At 59.7% G+C, this 19,862-nt stretch overlaps 1 protein-coding gene across 1 annotated transcript in view; it reads right to left on the minus strand.

Moving 5' to 3' along the window:
* LOC136992140 (maestro heat-like repeat-containing protein family member 2B) overlaps positions 1–19,862 on the minus strand; it is a gene marked incomplete at its 5' end in the record, with an annotated part of 60,965 nt that overhangs the window by 6,493 nt on the left and 34,610 nt on the right. The window contains 24 exons of the mRNA XM_067297003.1: positions 273–636; positions 734–813; positions 1,162–1,284; positions 1,637–1,663; positions 2,071–2,223; positions 2,371–2,493; positions 2,697–2,816; positions 3,120–3,227; positions 3,488–3,540; positions 3,891–4,032; positions 4,173–4,213; positions 4,621–4,780; positions 4,972–5,079; positions 5,586–5,705; positions 5,983–6,056; positions 6,392–6,505; positions 6,619–6,688; positions 7,169–7,261; positions 7,809–7,952; positions 8,390–8,544; positions 8,645–8,743; positions 9,193–9,358; positions 9,623–9,745; positions 9,952–10,094. Coding sequence (XP_067153104.1) covers positions 273–636; positions 734–813; positions 1,162–1,284; positions 1,637–1,663; positions 2,071–2,223; positions 2,371–2,493; positions 2,697–2,816; positions 3,120–3,227; positions 3,488–3,540; positions 3,891–4,032; positions 4,173–4,213; positions 4,621–4,780; positions 4,972–5,079; positions 5,586–5,705; positions 5,983–6,056; positions 6,392–6,505; positions 6,619–6,688; positions 7,169–7,261; positions 7,809–7,952; positions 8,390–8,544; positions 8,645–8,743; positions 9,193–9,358; positions 9,623–9,745; positions 9,952–10,094 — 2,903 coding nt within the window. The remainder of the gene's footprint in view (positions 1–272; positions 637–733; positions 814–1,161; positions 1,285–1,636; positions 1,664–2,070; positions 2,224–2,370; positions 2,494–2,696; positions 2,817–3,119; positions 3,228–3,487; positions 3,541–3,890; positions 4,033–4,172; positions 4,214–4,620; positions 4,781–4,971; positions 5,080–5,585; positions 5,706–5,982; positions 6,057–6,391; positions 6,506–6,618; positions 6,689–7,168; positions 7,262–7,808; positions 7,953–8,389; positions 8,545–8,644; positions 8,744–9,192; positions 9,359–9,622; positions 9,746–9,951; positions 10,095–19,862) is intronic.

Below are 19,862 nucleotides of genomic sequence, written 5' to 3' on the forward strand. Positions count from 1 at the left end.
CCTGTCTCACAACAGGCGGCCCCGGCGAGCCCGGCCTGCCCAGCGCCACCCCAAACCTCTCCCTCCCGCGCAGAGTCCCGCTGAGGAGCTGGCGCCTCTGCAGCCGGCGGCGCGGCCCCTTCCCATCCCCGGCAGCCGCTCATGGAGGGCCCCGGCGCAGACGTGCCCCACGGCCACCTCGCGCCGACCCTGCCGACTCCACGGCCCAGCTCTCCTGCACACCCTTCGCCCGACCCTGGGGACGCCTTCCCCGTCCCCCCACGGATACTCACGTGCAGCATCTCCGTGAGCCAGCTGGAGGTGAGCTCTTCCTCCAGCAGGGCTGTCAGCAGCTCGCCGAGAGCCCCCATGGTCTGCGCGTGCGGACACTGCGAGCGGGAGAGAAGGACGGGCGTTGGGCCGCACACGGAGACGCCCGGCTCTGCCGGAGGGGGCAGAGCGCAGCGCGGGCTGCTGGGGGGATCCCCCGGAGAGGCTGGGAGAGAAGGGCCGCCAGGTACGTGCACAGGCAGAGCGTTTGCTGCTGTCGCCCCTTCCTCTTCCGCGGGCTCCAGGGCAGGCAGAGGCATCACGCTCTGCAAACACTGATCCAGGAGGTCGCGGTTTTCCTCCCGGGTCAGCGACGGCTTCAGTTTGCTGACAGAGAAAAAGGAGACCAGAAAAGAGTCTTCCTACCACTCCGCAGAGCGGGTCACACGACACCCCCCCCACAGCCCCGGCGGAAAGACCCTACCTCAAGTGCCCCACGGCCACAAACGCCTCCTGCCGCACCGGGGACGCCAGGCAATCCCGGGGCTCTGCCTTCACGAAGCCCTGGAGGTCACAGAGACACGCGCACGGTGGGCAGCGGGCAGCCACCGAGAGCCCTCCCGCCGCCAACAGGCTCTTCTGCTCGCCCGGCCCCAGGCACAGGCGCTGGGCGCCCGCACGGCTCCCACAGTGGCACCGGGGCCAGGCAGCTGCCCCACCGCGGACAGACCCGCTGCTCTGCCCAGCGACGGCCACCGGGCAGCAGCACCCAAGGGCCCCGCCGCCCGGGGACGAGGCTCAGGGCGCTCGAGAGGTCGCGCGCGGCCAAGGCAGAGCATCGCCCCTCGGGGCGCCCGGCCTCGGGGCTCAGCCCCAACCTCCCCGGTGGCACAGTCCCGGCCCGGCACTCACCAGCACGGTGCCCAGCAGCTCCCGTTTGTAGCAGAGCTCCCCGCGGCGGGAGCCCCCCGCCCCCTGCACGGCCCGGCTGACCTCGGCGACGCTCCGGATCAGGCTCAGCTTGAGCTGCACGTCCTGCGGCCCGGCAGAGAGAAACACAGCGGCACCGATGAGGAACTCCTCACAGCGCCAAAGGCGGAAAGAGGCGCACGGCGGGGAGTCCAGCCCCGGAGCACAGCGCCGAAGGGCGACTGCGGCTTCCAGGAGCCTCCGGGACCTGGGCTCGGCACACGGCTCGGAGGGAGGAAGCCTCCTCTCCCCTCCCGGGAAGAAGCTCCCCCTGGGGAGGCACGAGCTTTCCCCGCTACCTACCGCAAGGAGACCCCCCACCTCTGGCCTGGGGAGCGGGAGAGCCGCTCCGGCACGCCTGCGATGGGAAAGGTGTGTGGGAAGGGCAGGAAGCAAGGCCCCACGGGGCAGGACTTACCTTGGTGGAGAAGGCGAAGCTCAGCACCTGCAAGGGGAAAGGGCACAGAGAGGCAAGGAAGCGCGGCGCACAGACGCAGGACACGCAGCAACGGCCCCAGAGCGCACAGGCGCTGCGGGACAGCAGAGACGGACCAGCACTGCTGCGTCGCCCTCCACCAGCACAGGCAGGGCACAGTTGCCCCTGGGGCACTGGGGGGACTCGGGGCTCGCAGGAGTTTCAGGGTTTCAGACCCAGAAAACGCCCAGAGCAGCCGCAACGCGGGGACAGGGACATGCAGAGGGATACGGGCTGGGTTTGCGACTCGGCCTTCAGCACAGACCCCTCCTCGGGGCTCTTTCCTAAGTGACGGCCCGTCGCGATGAGCTCCAGCTCGGAGCCGGGCTGGGGCAGGCGGCACGTCCGTGTGGCCGGCCCTGCGCCCGCGCACCCACCTGGCAGCTGGCGCGGTAGTGCCGCAGGATGTGCCCCACGATGTCTCTCTCCACGCGGGCCGGCAGCTGCTCCCGGGGGGCGCAGAGCGCGATCCGGCTGTAGGCCAGCACGAGCGCCATGTGCGTCCATGCTCTCTTCCCCTCCTGGTATTCCTGCGCCGTGGGAGAAGCCACGAGACGTCAGCCCAGCACCTCCGTCGCACCCCGCTTTCCACGCAGCAGCCACCACTGCGCTGCTGCTGGCTTAGAAGTGAAAATAAGGCAGAGGAAAGGCAAGCCAAGACCCCCGGCATCCTTTACCTTCAGGCGATTGAAAGCCCCAGACACTGGCCTTTCCTCCATGCAGGCCCCAAACTCCTGCACCTCCTCCAGGGCAAGGTGGAAGTGGCTCTCGGCAGCGCCGGCTACAACAGAAATCATTCCCTGCAACACAAGAGGAAGGGTGAGTCGGCCTCTGGCCCACACTCAGCTGCAGCAAGCTCCGAGCGACACTTGCGATATCGTCCCACAGACACAGCAGCGACAAGGACATCGGAAGAGCCTGGAGCGCTCTGCTGGGAGACATCACTGCTCCCTGGAAACACAGAGGGGCTCTGGGCAAAGCAAGGGGACAAGAGGAAACTCACCTCTCTCTCCGACTCCTCCAAATAATTGGTCCTTAATAGATATTTCTTCAGTTCCCCACGGACGTAGGGCACGTGCTGACACGCTGCCAGCGACATCCCGACGGCCTTATACAGGAAGGCCTGGAAGAGAAGAGGCCACCGCAGACGTGGTCACGCACAAGGTGGCGGCACAGAGCCGGGCCGTGACGCACCAGCCCGCACCAGGCACAGCTGAGCTGGCCGCGGCGCCCGGCCGTTCAGCCCAGCCCCGCTGCCCAGCGGCGCGGAGAGCAAAGCCTGTCTGGGGAAGGCCCGGGGAGCCGGGGAGCCCGGCCTGTCCGCAGAGGGCAAGAGCTGCAGGCACAGCCCCGGGCAGCGTCCCGGGCTCTCCCGCCAGCGCCCACCGGGAACGGGAGCAGGAACGAGGCCTCGGCAGGGACCCACCTGCTCCCGGGACAGCCGGGGGTAGCTGCCCATCTGCTGGCTCAGCTCGAAGCTCAGGCCCATGGTCCAGGCCTGGCTCTTGATCGTCTCCAGCGACGTCCTCAGGAACTAGGGGAAACACCAGTTGCAGCAGCCTCTCCCCGGCCCCTTGGGCCAGGGCTGCTCGGCAAGCGCCCGGCGCTCCTGCTCTCTCCCTCCCTCCAAACAGGGAGCCCGAGCGACCGGCCCGCTGTCTTTCGTGTGTTTCCTGTTCTCTACACAGAACTGGCATTTTCCTTCTCAGGTTGCCCCTGCTCCTCGTTAAGTTTCCACCCACACCTTCCCCCTCTTTCCCACCGGCATTTGCTGCCCTCGCAGCAGCGCTCTACCTCAAGCAGCAGGCGCTCCCACTCGGCAGAGTCCAGGCAGCTCTCGCTTTTCCCTGCAACGCCGGAGCAAGAAAACGCTCCGTGTTACTTAGCACCAGAGAAGAGCCCAGGGGTCTCCTCTGCACTCAAACACCCGCCAGGTCCCACGCCAGAAGGGGCCGAAGCCGGGAGGCTCCAGCCCCAGCGCCCAACTCTTTGCCAGGCCCCAGACACCTGACGGACCCTGGGGACGGGGGCCAGCGTCACTGACTCAGGTCGGCCACAGACCCGCCAGTCTCCTGCAGAGCGAGCGCTGAGAAACCCAGGGCCAATTGCCCTCCCTCACCCCTGCACGCTGCCTTTTCCTGCCTCCCCTGCGGCCTCTCCAGCCTCTTCCTCCCCGACAACGACAACGGCACTTTACCTTCCAGGTACTGCAGCAGGAAGGGGATCTTCACGGCCCACACCGTCCCCACGGCGCCGTGGATCTCTCCGCACAGGGCCTGCAGCAGCCGCAGGGCAGCGACGCCACAGCCACCGCCGGCGTGAGGAGCCGCCGCCACCACCTGGCAGAGGGCAGGCGAGACCTGGGCTCGGGGCGGCCGGAGGAGCCGCGGCTTCTCCCAGCAGGGAGGGCGGTCGCTCGGCCCCGACCTCTCCCGTCCCCTCGAGGCCCCCAAAGCGTCTCCCCGCGGCCCCTACTCACCAGCAGGCGAGCCAGCAGGGCCTGCGGCGCCGGCAGCTTGGCTGCGAGGAGAAAGAAAGGCCGCTGAGAGCCGCGCCACCCGCCATACCCTGCCCCTTTCCGGGTCGCGCAGCCCCCGTGCGGCCCACGGGCTGGCGACTGGCTGCGCTGCCGCAGCCCTGTCCCGGGGGTTCCCGAGGGCTCGGCAGACGGAGGCGCAGGCAGCTCCAGTGCGGCCGGGAAACAGCCCAGGCCGCAGGTAGAAAGCTGCTGGCACTCGAGCCAGGCGTCTATGCCAGGCATGAGGAGACATGGCACAGAGCTCCCTCACCCCAGCCAGAGGGACACGGCTCGGTCCTTCCTCCATCCTGCCCTCCTGCCTGGCTCTGGCGGGTGGCAGAGTGACACGGGCTGCCCCGGCCCCCGGCATAGCCTGGCAGAGCACACGACGAGAGTTTTGTCTTCCTACCTCGCTCCCGGAACGCCACAACACCGGGCTCCTCCTCTCCGTCCTCATGCCCTGCTCTCTCCCGTCTCTCCGCCAGCTCTCGGAGGCATCGGGAGAGTGGCACCAGCGTGCCCGTGTACTGGGCTGGCACCACGTACTGGAGGAGCCGCGGCCACAAGAGCTGCAGGGAAGAAGGAGGCAATTCAGCACCTCGGGGCTCCCACCTCAGGGCCGGCTCCAGAGCTCATTTTAGCTCCGAGATGGAGACGACGCTCTGCATTTCCACTCGCCTTGTGCGCATAAGGGCCTGCTTGGGGAGCAGTTTGGGGAGAGCGGGGCAGGGAGGCAGCAGCAGGGCGCCGGATGACTTACTTTGGTCATCCCCCTGACGGAGACATCCAGAGAGCGCAGGATGTCCAAGCACAGGGCTTGAAGATCTGCTTCTTCCTGCACTTCTGCCACGGAAAGGTTCCCTTGTGCCTGCAAGACACAGTTTGGGCAACACCAGCATCAGTCCCTGTCCCTGAGACGGGAGGCTGAAGCACCAACCACCCAGCGCTCCCGTGATGCTCCCCCGGGAGCACCCCTCTCGGGAGGCAGGAGAGAGCAGAAAGTCCCACACGAGGGGCCAGGTCCCAGGTGAAGCAAGGACTAAACAGGCTGCGACCAGGGAGACCCGCTGCTCGTCGCGGCGGTCGCCAGCGTCCTTAGTTGGGGTGTCGGGAATACGAGTTGGTGAGCACCGCTCATCTCGGGGCAAACAGTCAGCACTGCAGTCGGATTTGTTACGTGCTGGTGGGAGGCCAGAGCACTCCCCGGCATCCTCCAAGATCCCCCCGAGGAACGGCGATGGGGACGCCGCTCAGCCCTCTGCACCGCTGACTGCAGCCCTGCTGTGGGGGGCTCCCCATTCCCAGGGCGCCCGCAGGGGCTCCCAGGACACCCCGGGCACAGAGCAAAGCCCAAGCGTCACACTCTGCCCTCACCAGTCTGACGGAGGCCTGGCTGAACCTGGCGAAGACGTGGGCCACCAGATCCCAGGCCGAGCAGCTCTGCACGCTGCAGCTGAGCAGCTCCTTGGTGAAGCGCAGAACTGCCCTCGCCACCTGCCACGGAGGAGATTGCAGTTACCCCCTCTGCTCAAAAGCCCGGGGGCACCCGCCTTCGCACCGATCCAGCCCGTGTGCCCCGTGGGGAGACCATGCGGGTGCAGGAGACCCCTCTGCTCCCGCCGTCGCTGCCATGCAGGAGAATTTCCACGGGGAAACGCTCGTCTAGGCTCGACCCCCAGCAGCAGCCCCGCTGGGGGCTGGCCAGGCTCTGCCCCGAGCCACAGGTTTCTCTGACGCCCACCGCGCTGCCGCCCCTCGCCAGCCAGCTCACCTTCCTGCTGGGGTCTCGCAGCACAGTTCGCACCGCCTGCGCAAGCAGCGGCAGGCTCTGGCCTCCCTCCGCTGCTGGAAAAGATGGGCAGAGGCGTGCGCTGAGGCAGAGCCCTCGCTTCCGCAGGGACCTGACAAAGCTCCCAGCTCGTTCACACACGAGCGGCCCAGAAAAACGGGGACAAGACTGTGACGGCCGAGGAAGCAGCAGAGTCCCCCAGTGACTCCGTTTACAGACACAGCTGTGTGACGGGACCGTCTGTTATAACAACACAGAGCGCTGCAGAAACGCGATGGGTCCCTGCCCTGTCACTGAGCGCTGAGCACCGTCACTGGAGCATCGCCGTTTACAACTGCCCCGTCACATCCCTGTCCCCACAGCTGGCCTCACTGCGCCCCGCGGCACTGACCTGCAGAGCGCACCAGGGCTCTGAGCAGATCCAGGGACACCACGCGAGCGGCCTCGCTCCCGCTCCCCAGCTGCGAGTGCAGAAATGCCACCGTGTGCTCAGGGCAAACTCGGGCTGCGAGGGAAAAGTCGTGCTCTGCCTTAGCCACCCAGGTCTTCCCCCACTTCAGAGGTTTGGGAGAGAGCAGCAAGGGCGCAGCGGTGTCCCGCGCAGTCTCCTGCCCTCACCCAGCAGCAGCACGCAGTAGGACAGCTCTGACCGGTGCTCCTCGCTGGGCTGCTTGCTTTCATCACTGAGCTGTGGGAACAAGGCGCGCTTTACAACTAGGTGCCTAGTGTTTAGCCTTCCCCCTCCATCTCTCCCTAGGCAGTCCGAGCCCTGGGATGGGACCCACAGCCAAAACCCACCCCACCCCACTGAGGTGCTGGCCACCTCCAGAGGTTTGGGGCGGCCGCGCTGCCCAGGGGCCGCGAGCTGAGCAGGTTCAAAGGCTGCGCTCGGGGTCTCTGGGCTCCAGAGTGCTGCAACGTGGCTGAAAGGGACGTTGCTGGCTGAGCTGGGCTCTCCCCTGAGCCTGCGCACAGCAGCCACGATCAGCTCTACAACAGCCTCGAGACCCCAGAATGGGAGAGGACTCCAAGTATCTGCAGAGACCTGCCCTTAAGGCAGGTCCCGCTGGAAGGACGCTCTGCCCGGACGTCCAGCAGGACTTTCCCCTCAGCGTGCATCAGGTCTGCGGCACCCAGCGCAAGCGGTGCAGGGTCAGGCTGCCCTTACCTGGCTGTGCACAGCGGTGCCGATGGCCTGAACCTTCTTCTTGGGGATGGGGATCTTCACTTCCCCCAGAATCTCAAGAAAATAACTGAGACCCTGCAAGGGAACGGGGGAAGAAGAGTGGGGCTGTCACCTAAAGCAACATCTTAAGAAAGGAAACCCAGCATTTCTGTGAGGAAGTCCTTAACTCCAGCCCCCAGGAAAAAAACCCAGCCCTCCTGCACGGGGCTTCTCGGGTGTCCTTCCCTCCCAGCAGCAGCCTTAGAGGGCCTCTCCTCTGGACGGAGCCCGTCTGATGACCTTTCCCGGCACTTCACACCCCTCACACCTCCCCTTCCCGCCAGACGGGGCTGGACGGCGCCCGGGCGTTAGAGCAGAGCCTCTCACGCGCACGATGCCCCAGGGATGGGGCTCGAGGCCTCCCTTCCCGAGGAGGTCGGGCCTCGGGGACGCTCAGCTCCCTCTCGGCCCCACCTGGGCTGCTCTGGTGCTGCCCGAGAAGCCCAGGAGGCCTCAAGCCTCCCCTGCTCTCTCCCTTTCTTCTCAAGGGGTCCCGGCTCCTCCAGGCACCCCACAGCCCCCCGACACCTCGCAGCACGTGCACACACCCCACGGCCCCACCGTGCCCCACATAACGCCTCACCTTGGTCACCCGGGAAGTGTCCTGGACCTGCTGATACTGGCCCAGGAGCCAGGGCAGCTGCTCCCACACGCGCCCGCGGTGCTTCTCCTCATGCAGGAGGAGGCCCATCATGGCAGCCATCGCCCCCAGGACGGCCTGCTTGACCTGCAGGGAGGGCAGCGAGACACTCTTCATCGGGGCCCAAGGTCCTGCCACCCCGACATGGTCTGCCCCCCCACAGAGAGGCATTTCCCTGCTTCCCCTGCAGGAGAAGGGCTTGCTCCTGAGCACAGGGCACGTCCCCAGCCCTGGCCCCCCGGCCCTGCCCAATGGCCCCCGCATTCGCCTGGTTCCCGGCACGGCGGCCCCGGCCCCCTGCTCCTGGGCACGGGCAGCGCCTGAAGCTGCAGTCCCGCACGCTGCCTGTTGCCTGCCACCGTCCACACTGCCACCGCATCGGCAGGGTCTGGCTTTGGGCGCTGCATCAGACACCCTGCACCCTCCCCGGGCGCCTCTCCTCCCACACGGCCCTCACGCGGAAAGACAGACGGACCGTGACGGCGCTGCTGCCGCCACAGGGCTGGGACGGCAGCCGTTCTCACCTCCTCCTCCTCCTCGCAGACCAGCCAGCTGCCGACCACGTGGCAGAAGAGCGGGGAAACGCTGCTGCAGAACTGCGCCTCCCTCATGCGCGGGAAGGGGCATTTCTCCCAGTGGCGCAGGTAGGTGTTTGCGGCCTTCGCCCACTGCTCCAGCACTGCAGCGAGAGGAGCGAAGGAGGGTCAGGAGCCTGCGGCGGGGAGGAGACCTCGCTCTGCCGCCCCGGCCCTTCCCCTCCCCGCGGGGCCGACACTCACCGCCGCAGACAGCGCGCAGGGTCCGCCTGCTCCCCACCTGGCTCAGCATCGTCTGCAGGGCGAAGAGCGTCATTCCCACGAAGGGGACGCACCGCAGGGCTGCAGAGAGGGCAGGGCAGAGGCACAGAGCGCGGCCGCCGTCAGAGGGAGCCAGGGCAGCGTGCGGGGACACCCCGGGGACGCGCGGCGGGGTCGGGGGGCGCCAGAGCTGCCCGAGGGGCTGGGGCAGGCGCTGGCGTGGGGAGGGCTCGTGGGAGGGGGCTTGACGGGGTGCTGGTGCCTGCCCCAAGTGGGCAGCGGGGCAGCCCTTCGGGGGCCTGGGAGGGCGGCGGGGGCAGAGCCCGCCACGCTGGCTCTCCCGCTGCTCCCGTCCGTAGCTCACTGGGATGGGGGCTATGGCCGGGCCCCGGCCGGCCCCGGCAGCCAGCGAGGGGCACCGAAACCTTGCAGCCTCCGGCTGAGCACGGAGCATTTTGGGAGGAGCGGGCAGGATCCCTTCTGCCGGTTACCACAGAGCGTAGCCCCGAGCCGGAGGCCGAGGGCCCTACCGTAGCTGCTGGCCAGCTTGCCCAGGGTGACAAACACAAAGTCCTCCGAGATCTCTCCCAGGGCCCGCATGTGGCGCTGCAGCTCGTACATGACGCTGTCGAAGTGGGAGCAGGCCAGGGCCACCAGGACGTCGCTGGCAGCCGTCCGCACGTCCTCCGTCACCCCCTGGCGAGAGCAACGAATCCCCCCTCAGCGGGAGAAAGGCCGAGGCAGCCGGACAGGCTGAATGCGCCGGGGCCCTCTGCAGCGGGGCTGGATACGGCCTTTTCTCGTGCGCAGGCGCATCCACGGGGAAGGAGCTGTCACAGGGCGTCTGGGACCCTCTGACGGGTCTCAGTGCTAGAGACAGGTCCTCAGAGCCCTCCTACAGTTTACAAAACTGCGCTCTAGCCAGCCGCCTCTGGCTGCCTTCGGAGAGGAGCAGCTCACCTGGGCCGCTCTCATGTCCCTCGAAGCCGCTGCGATCATCCTGCTCAGGACAGCGCTCTGCAAGTGGCCGTCGTCGCCCTGCAAGACTCTCTCCAGCTCTCGGTACGTCTCCGCTCTGTCGCCCTGGGGACACAGCCCAGAAGGGAAGAGCTTGGCCTTGCTTCTCCTTATCGCCAGGGAGCCCCAGAGCTGGGGACACGGGCCCCGCCAGCGGCAACATCCGCAGCACGTGCGGTTTGCAGGAGGGCAGCGGCGCCCTTGGGAAACCGGGGACCCTGCTGGGCCCCTGCAAACCCACGCGCAGCACAGCACAACGCCCCCCGCCTCACCTCCTCGTCTTGCAGGCGGTTTGACAGAGAAGTCACCCGGTCAGCCAAGGTGGGCACGGCTGCAGGGACGGACTCTGTCGCCCTGCCTCCATCCTCGGGAACGGGAGGTCGGGACCAGCAACCTCCGCAAGAGAAGAGACTCTCTGAAAAGAGAGGAGGAGAGGATGAGCGTCAGCTCTGCTGGCCTCAGCTGCCTGCACTGTTTCGGGGCAAACGGCTCCCCAGCCTGGAGAGAAATCCTTTCCCTCAGCGCTAACTCTGCAGCCAGGGCTGTATCAGCAGGCAGGCAGCCGGCAGGGCCAGGGGAGGGATTCCTCCCCTCTCTTCAGCACCAGTGAGACCACCCCTGGCTACTGGTGCAGTCCAGGCTCCTCACTAAAAGATAGAGATGATATAATGGTATGATCTAATGGAGTGGGCCCAGAACAGAGTCCTCAAGGTGGCTGGGGGCTGGAGCACATGATATGCGAGAGCAGGCTGAGAGAGCTGGCTTTGGTCAGCCTGGAGAAGGGGAAGGGAGAACAGTGTATTGCTGCCTGCAACTACCTAACGGGGGATACAGAGAAGATGGGGCAAAACTCTTCTCAGAAATGTACCTGGACAGGATGAGAGGCAACAGGAACAAGTTGGAACATGAGCAATTCTGATGAAATATTAGACAAAAACTATTTCCCATGAAGGTTTGGGGCTGAGCTGCTGGGAAGCAGCTCTGCGGAGAAGGACCTGAGGGTCCTGGTGGACAAGTTGACCATGAGGCAGCAACGTGCCCTTGTGGCCAAGAAGGGCAATGGTATCCTGGGCTGCATTAGGCAGAGCATTGCCAGCAGGTCGAGGGAGATGATCCTCCCCCTCTGCTCAGCCCTGGTGAGGCTGCATCTGGAGGGCTGTGTCCAGTTCTGGGCTCCTCAATACAAGAGCTACTGGAGCGAGTCCAGTGGAGGGTTACTAAGATGCCAAAGGGACTGGAGCATCTCTCCTACGAGGAGAGGCTGAGAGAGCTGGGCCTGTTTGGCCTGGAGAAGAGAGGCCTGAGGGGGGATCTTCTCAATGTGTATAAGTATCTGAAGGGAGGGTGTCAAGAGGATGGGGCCAGACTCTTGTCAGTGGTGCCCAGGGACAGGATGAGAGGTGATGGGCACCGACTGAAACACAGGAAGGTCCATCTGAACATAAGGAGACCTTTTTCACTGCAAGGGTAACAGAGCACTGCAACAGGTTGCCCAGTGAGGTTATGGAGCCTCCAGCCTTGGAGATATTCCAAAGCAGTCTGGAAACAATGCTGGGCCATGTGCTCTAGGTGACCCTGCTTGAGCAGGAGGGTTGGACTAGATGATCTGCAGAGGTCCCTTCCAACCTCAACTGTTCTGTGATTCTGTGAAGGTGGTCAAACACTGGAACAGGCACCCAGGGAGGCTGTGGGATCTCCATCCTCAGAGATATTCACAGCGTGACCGGACAAGGCCCTGCGGGTCCTGCTTTGAGTGGCAGGTTAGACTCCAATGCACAGACGTCCCATCCCCCCTTGGTTATCGTGCGAGCATAACGCCCAGAGCCTGCTGGGTTTGGAAGCAGGGGGCCTCTGCTACCGAAACAAGGTGGATGTTATCAGAGCCACCAAGCCCATCAGGCCTGACTCCTCATGAGGCAGCCTCTAAGTCCCCTGCACTGCTGTGTGGAAGTGCAAAGCAGACCAACAGCTCTCCACGGTTTGCTCCATTTGCCATCTCCCTCACGGTTGGGGCACATTAGCTCCTTGGGTGGAAAGTGCATGAAACGAGGGCCTGGAGGGAGCTGCATGGGAGCGAGGAGGAGGTTTTCTCCTGAGGAGCCGGTGCACTTGTAGGGTCCAGGGGAGTTCCCGCAGCATCAGAAATGGCCAGCCCTGCTCAGTGGTGCTGAGTGCTGGGGGTTTGCGCTCGGGATCTCCTGCAGGCCCCAGCCCCGGCCCCAGCCCCTCACCTCGGAGTGCCCGGAGTCTCCGCATGGCGCTGGGCCAGGGACAGCGCTGCTGCGCCAGCCCTGCGTGAGAACAGAGCGGGACCGTGGGGACCCGCTCGTACGCGCCACCTTCACCGCCGCAGAGCGCTGCGGCCAATGAGGGCCTGCCCCAGACACGCCCGCCTGCATCACAGAGGGCTTCCAGCCAATGAGGGCCTGTTTGGGGACACGCCCCTGCGCATCACAGAAGGCTGCTGGCCAATTAAGGCTCGCCCTGGGACCCGCCCGTGCACATCACAAAGACCTGCCAGCCAATAAGGGCTGTGCTCCAGGGCCACGCCCACTCAGGGCAGGGGACCGGGTAGGGCAGCAGGCAAAGGACTCCAAAGTGCCCCAAAGCCAAATTTCCCCATTTCCCTCAATCACTCCAATCTCCTGAGTTTCCTTGAAGGGGTCTGGTCACCGACTTGGCCTGAGCAGCGGCTCCCAGCCCCTCCCAGGTCTGGGTCCTACCCTCAGAGCCAGAGGTGACCTGCTCTCAAGGGGGCTGATTTGGCCTTTTCTCTTTTTGCCTGACTTTCTCCAAAAAAGGCTTCTGCAGGCTTGTCATCTGTGTAGGCATCTGTATGTGTCATTCTCTGCGTCTCCTCTGAGTAACTGAACAGCCCTGGATTTGCTCTGGGGCAAGCTGCCATCTGGATAGGGTCCTGGGCAATGAGTGTTAGGTTACCCTGCCTGAGCAAGGGGTTGGACTAGATGATCTCCAGAGATGCCTTCCAACTTCAACCATCCTGTGATTTTGTGAACTTTCTCAGAAAAAAACTCCTCTGTCCTTGTTGGCCAGCCACAACCTGAAACAGGAGTCGTGTGAATGGAGACACTTATGTGTCCCCAGCTGACAGCTGGTGGAAAGCTGTGATCTGCATAGCAGTGTGACCTCCCCATTCACATTGCTTTTGCTGCGCCTCAGCATCACATCCCTTTCCCACGCCTTGTTTTCCCTAAATCTGTACCACATAAGAGACATCCTGTTGGGAAAGGGCTAAATGCATCTTTGTTGACCAAAGGCAGAACTGGAGTCTCTCTCTCCGTGGGCAGCTGACGCCTGTTCCTCACAACCGGTCAGAGCTACACCACACTGACAGGCCCCGGCAGCATTTCAGGGCCAAGGTAAATGCCTGGGGGCCAGGGACACCAAGAACACACAGCTGCCTGGGGGAATCTCTGAAGTCAGCATGTACTTATTCAGGCACGGCCTGTTGCCCAAAGGAGTTTTTCCTCCAGAACGTGCAAAGAACAGGAGCGAAGGTCTCAGGTACCATAAGAAGCTAAAACTACATCAGGATCATAGGATAATTGAGCTTAGAAGGGACCTTGGTGGATCTGCAGGCCAAGCTCTTGCTCAAAGCAGGGTCAGCTATGGCATCAGAGCAGGTTGCTCAGGGCTTCATCTAGTTGGCTCTTGAAAACTTGCAGGGATGGAGACTGCAAAAGCTCTCTGGACAACTGGTACCATTGAGTTTCTTATATGCAGCCAGATGTAAGACTTTGTCTCTCGAGCAGAAATACAAGGTGCTGTAATTCACAAGTGACCCAAAGACACCCTGCAGCAGGCAGGGGCTGGTACATATGCCTGGGGAGCACACATCCCTAGCTCCTGGATTTTATGGACTTTCCCATTCCCTGATCACTGCCGACTAATTCTGTAAATGGTGCAGCTGATCAGCTGTGTGCATCCTTGAGGAACCCCAAGGCTACGCTTTAAGGCCAGCAAGCAGTTAAAGAAGTGGAGGGGCCAGGACCACAGCCTCCCTGAGCTCTCTGTCTCCATCGTGTGGCAGTAAACATAACAGTGACAGTATGTGACTAATGAAACCTTAAGCTGCTGTGTAGAAAACGCGGTAAGACAGCACTTGCTGCTTTTAGCCGGGTAGAGAACTTGTGCAGCCTTGCAGAAAACAGGATCAGGGAAGTGACTAATCTCAAAAGGCATCCAGTTCTTTCCCCTTTGCTGATGTAGCTCTGTGCAGGCTCTGTTTCCCCAGCTGGGTCACCACATAGCTGCACAAACGCTGGACCTGGGGCAAGAGGAGGAGTAGATGGCTGTGGAAGGGGCATTGGGATGACTTCTGGCTGGCTCAGGGCATGTGGCACACTACAGGTTTAGCACAAGGAGACCTTGCACCTTCTCCTCAGCATAGAGTGATACCTTTGAGTTGAACTAATTGCTTCTGTGTTGTGTTGAATGTGATTTGGTCTCCTTCAGACTTCTCTCCTCCAGCTTGGTATTTTTGAAAGCTTGCTATCTCAACCTTGCTGTCCCTTGGAAGCATCAGTAGCCTAAGCATGAAGGACGTCACGTACTTCTGCAAGAAGTGTTTCACCAGCTGCCGAATGCAAGGAAAGCAATGCACGGCAGAGCAGAAGGGGCAAGAAAAAGAAGTCGATCTCCTCATTTGGCATGCAGGCAAAAGTCTTGGTGGGGCCAAAGGATCTTTTGCCTGCAGACCGAGGACAGGTTGCTGCCCTTTGGTTATTGCCTTGGATTTGATTTCTGCTTGCCTCTGCTGCCCTTCTGCAGGACCAGCAAAGGGTTGTTTGAATCAAGGGGCTGAGTGCCAAAACCAGAAGCGGGGCAGATTCTCTGCCAACTCATTTAGAGTGCTCCAGCAGGGCAGCGGTGGTGGGAAAACTGCCGGAAATGCGCTTGTCAGGGCCATTGCTTCTTTTGGTTCCCTGAGACCAACCCCCCGAAGAGGAGTGGAAAGGACAGGAGCATAGGACCGCGAGAACGCATGTTCGCTGCGCTGTTAAATGGAGAAACCAAGTCAACATTCCTGAAAGACTGAGGTTATACGCTGCCTGGGTTTTACTCTGGTTTTCTATTTCAATTCTTTGAATGTTAGCAGAAGGAGAGAATGAAATAAGATGATACAGATGGATTTTTCTCTCTCTCCTTTTTTTTGGGGAGGGGTGTATTTGGCTGCTTTTTCTCCTGATTGTTCACTGACACTGCCTGATATAGAGATGGGTACGAAAAGGAGGAAGGAAATCCCTTCTTTCCTGCAGGCCTAAGATTAATTGTGAGCAAATGAAAAGTAACTCTGGTACCACCCCCTCCTGCTACTTCTTGGCACAGGTTCATCTGAGACTTGTTAGGTAAAAGTCTGTTTTCTTTATGAGCATCAATAGTGCATTCAAGATCCTCATTCTAGTAACTTGTCAGGCAACCCTGGATCAGCTCCTCCAAGCTTTGAAAAGATGGTGCCTGTAATGGAGAGGTACTTGAGTGACATGTTGCAGGTCTTTATTTTAGTCTGCGTAGCGCAACCGGACTCAGCGCCTGGCTGGGAGTGTGACTGTGTTATGCGAAGCACTGTGCACACCACAGCTGGAGAGCGCCCGTTCCTAGCACTGCCACGTCACCAGCCAAAATGGTCAGCCTATGGGCAACGTGGAGAGTTGCCATTTTTACAGATGTTGCTTTGCGGCTGAAAGACACAATTCTGTCACCTTGCCAACACTTGATTCTCGCTCTCTTCCTCGTGTCCACACCTGCTGGGTTACTTCTCAGCTGGATCAGCTTTTGGGGCAGACTCATTGTGCAAATACGTGAGTTGCACAAGGCAGGGGCTGGGGCAGGAACAGGAACAGGCAGTCCACAGCAGGAAGGACAGAGGGACCGCCAGTTCCCTCCAAGCGCCCTCAGGGCAGAGAGATTCGCTATCTCCTCTAGTGTCCATCTGCCCAAACTTCTTCCCGCATCCCAACTACACAGAAGACTGCGCTCTCTTGAAATCCTAAGGAAAGCTCAGAAGCAAGCGCCGTGTCTGAAAAACTTCCTGCTTGTCTATTAATGGTTCTGTCTCGTGTGCAATAACAATCGAGAACAATTGGCCCTTTGCGTCTGCCACAGGTCATTTCTTCTGGGTGCTCTTGTCTTCTTTTCCCCTCAACTGTGCAAATTTGCATGCATCACAGAGGGCTTCCAGCCAATGAGGGCCTGCCCCAGGACACGCCTGTGCACATCACAGAGGGCTGCCAGCCAATGAAGGCTTGTCCCAGGACACGCCTATGCACGTCACAGAGGGCTGCCAGTCAATGAGGGCCTGTCTCTGGACACACCTGTGCACATCACAGAGGGCTTCCAGCCAATGAGGGCCTGCCCCAGGACACGCCTGTGCACATCACAGAGGGCTGCCAGCCAATGAAGGCTTGTCCCAGGACACGCCTATGCACGTCACAGAGGGCTGCCAGTCAATGAGGGCCTGTCTCTGGACACACCTGTGCACATCACAGAGGGCTTCCAGCCAATGAGGGCCTGCCCCAGGACACGCCTGTGCACGTCACAGAGGGCTTCCAGCCAATGAGGGCCTGCCCCAGGACACGCCTGTGCACATCACAGAGGGCTGCGAGCCAATGAGGGCCTGCCCCAGGACACTCCTGTGCACATCACAGAGGGCTTCCAGCCAATGAGGGCCTGCCCCAGGACACGCCTGTGCACATCACAGAGGGCTGCCAGCCAATGAGGGCCTGTCTCTGGACACACCTGTGCACGTCACAGAGGGCTTCCAGCCAATGAGGACCTGCCCCAGGACACGCCTATGCACGTCACAGAGGGCTTCCAGCCAATGAGGGCCTGCCCCAGGACATGCCTGCATCACAGACACCTGTGGCCAATGAGGCCCTGCCTGGTCCGGCCCGGCAGTGTCGCCTTCGGCCACCAGGAGGTGACCAAGAGCGCCCCGCCCACAGCCCCGCCCCAGAGCAGCAGGTGGCCCTGCAGCCCCACCCCCTCCCCGCCCCCACCCCATCTCTGCATAAAGAAACAGGCACCACGCCAGCTACTTCCCTTGCAGGGAGATATTACAGCAATCATTTCAGCTGCATTCTGTCATGTTCCTCCTCAGCCAACCCTCCAGACTTCCCTGAGCTGATGGAGACTAACAAGACTGCTTCAAGTCCCCAAACAGGAGGTTAAAATAGACCCAACTTCTTTGCCCTTCAGGCAACCAAATTCAAACCAAGCGACGGTAACAGCAACCCTTGTCTCTTTCTCCCCTTCTTCTCCTCCCTCCATCTTTAAGCTCTGAATTTGCCTGCGCAGCCTCCATGATTATGCTGAGAACGACTGTCAGAGGTCCAGTTCATTACCACGGGTCACACTGCCACAGCGAGCTCACTAGCCTCACACACTCCTAATACTCACTTATGCTGCTGCAGTTAATACACGCTGCTGCTATATTTACTTTGACTTGCCCTAAACCGACTCTCTGAATGTCTTCCTTACCTGTTATAAGGCCAATCTGCAACAAGGAAAGATCAGAGGATTAAAAGGAATTTCTCAAACCAACACTTTCAGTTCTTTGCCACAGTTGGAAATATGCAGCTCATCAAAAACATAATACAGTGCCAAAATGTGCACGTACCCTGAGCAGTTCCTCCACACCATCCTCCACTTGCTCACCACCAGGGTGCACCAGCGCCCGCAGGGGCAACCGAGCGGCACAGCAGGAAGCAAAGCCCCAGAAGGCAGCTGGGGCTGGTGGCGCCGCGCATTCGAGTACTGTTTATGGTCATGTTTTCCTTCTGAATTTCCACGCGCTGTAGCAAGAGGCTCGTGTGCAGCTTTCAAACCTTCATTTCACATCTGTTCCTTGCTAGGCTTTGTTTTGGCCTTGGAGAGCTAACATCCACCCTGCTTCTGCCCAGGAAAAAATCAATTAAAAGAGCTATACCTTGTCAGTGAGCAATCAGCCAAGCTGAAAGCACTCTGAGTGAAAAGGAAAGCGCAGACATACCTTTCACCTCAGGAGACCACTTCTCAAATTGCAGAAACCTTAAGTTCGCTGGCTGCTTTCATAAAGACCTACTAATGAAAATATCTGGCCTGTTCCGAAAGCTATGCCACATTTCAGTGCAGCACGATGGATGCAACTCTTGCTTTTACATTGCTGCCATCAGAAAATGACAAATCTTAACGTTTTTCAACTTGTGTTTCAAAACACTTGTAATTATGGATTACATTGAGATGACAGGCAAATGCAACAGAGGAAAACTTTCCTAGGGGGAGAAAGGGAGCAAGAAAAAAATAAAACGGGAAGAAAACTGCACGAGAGGACAGGCAGGAGGTCACAGAATAGACAGCAGAACAAAACAAATATTTCAAAATTCAACAAAATACTTCAAGCTCATCTGCTAAAATATGTTGGTTCCATCTTCATCGCAATGCTGAAATATATAGGAAATAGAAGAGAGGAATATCAGCATAAGACAGGCAGTTAAGTACAGAAGGAAGAGGACTGAGGTGGAGCACTCAGAAAAGATCAATAGGCCAAAAAATGGTATCCCCTTTCATATATTACAGGGGAAAGCCTGGCAAAAAGTTAGAGGCACTAAGAAAAGATAAAGAACAGTTGGATAATTAAAGGCTTGTGCGACTCTTGGGTTTATTTGGGAAGAAGTAACATCAAAGACCTGGTAACATCAGGAAAAAAAATTAAGGAGAGCAAGAAAAGGCAGCAACAGCTGCAGAAGGCAGGTTGTTACCAACAAATATAGTGAGAGATCATAGTGGGAACTCATACAAATACCTATCAACACAAACCTTGAAAAGGATGCTCTGCAGGATGGTGAGCCAATGCCCTGGCTGAAATGAGCCCCCACACTGGTTTGTGAAAACTGGTCTGCAAAACAGTTGCCTTCAGCATCACACTGCAGCAGACAAATGGGTCTTTTTCAAGGAATTGGTGTAAGAGACTAGGTCAGGCAGGTCAAAGAAAAGGAAATCATCAAAACTAGTGGGGGGTGATCATGACCCTGGGAGAAAACTACCTTTCTCCTCTTAAAGAACTCCCTAAAAGTGTTTCCCACAAGATTCTTGACTACTCTGTGCTCACTCAGCTGCTTCACTTAGCAGCTCCGCAGAAAGAAACAGATAAAACAGTTAATCCTGTGCACATTTGCCTTTAAACAAAATAAAGATCTACTCTCTGCATTAAGCTCAGCTCTGCAGTCACTGAGTATAATGTCTGAACAGTATACAAAAGCAGTCAGTTAAAACTTCCATCTGGTCATAAGAGGAATCCTTAGAGGCAACACTCGTTGCCTAATGCAATATTTAATTTGATAGCAAAATCCCTTCACAGCCTTCTGTCCCTCTTCTCAGGTCATTTGGGTTCAGATTTACATTTCCTGTTACAGGGAAGAAGGAATCCACGCTGTTACAGGAGACCTTTGCTCCTGTAGCATGCACAGGACAGAGCAGTATCAGTTATTAGCATTATTCTTGCAAAGTCATTTGTATTATTCTAGCAAATGACTGCTGCCCTACAAAATTATGCGCAGGAAATAGAAATGGTTCTTTGGAGCAGAAAATGTCCTCCTGTTTTCCGGTGTTGGCACAACCCCTGGCAGGGCTGCAAGGAGAGACCCCATTGCCCAAATAGTGACGCACAGCTCCAATCTGTCTGCTCGCAGCCCTGATGCGCAATTCCAGCTCCACGTCATAGAAACCCCCCAAGCTCAGACTCCGACTTCAGCACTTCACTACAAGCCCTCCGTTCTCATACACACAAACACACGTAGTGGCACTTCGGTAGAGGAGTGTCTGTCCTCGTGGTGGCTCACACCCATGCGTGAAGGTTCAGAAAGAAACGCTTTGTGTCCTGGGTTTGCCGGAAAGGCACCTTTAAATATTGTGCGTGGTACGCTGGGGTGTTATATGACATGCTGTACTGTACCGAGTCTCGTGCGGCAGAGAGCAGCGCCTCTGTGACACCTTCCACCTCGGGCACGATGCCATGTAAGACGCAGGAAGCCGGGAGTGTGGAAAACATCCATTAGGTACAATATGGAAACAGCTGCTAGGCTGAGATAAACAAGCAGCAGCTTTTATAATGAATGTAGTGTCCAATGTCACCAAGTAATAAGAATCACAACTTCAAAAACTATTTTGCTGAGAGAACACAGAT

Source organism: Apteryx mantelli, chromosome 5, assembly GCF_036417845.1.
Source record: "Apteryx mantelli isolate bAptMan1 chromosome 5, bAptMan1.hap1, whole genome shotgun sequence".
Classification (NCBI taxonomy): domain Eukaryota; kingdom Metazoa; phylum Chordata; class Aves; order Apterygiformes; family Apterygidae; genus Apteryx; species Apteryx mantelli.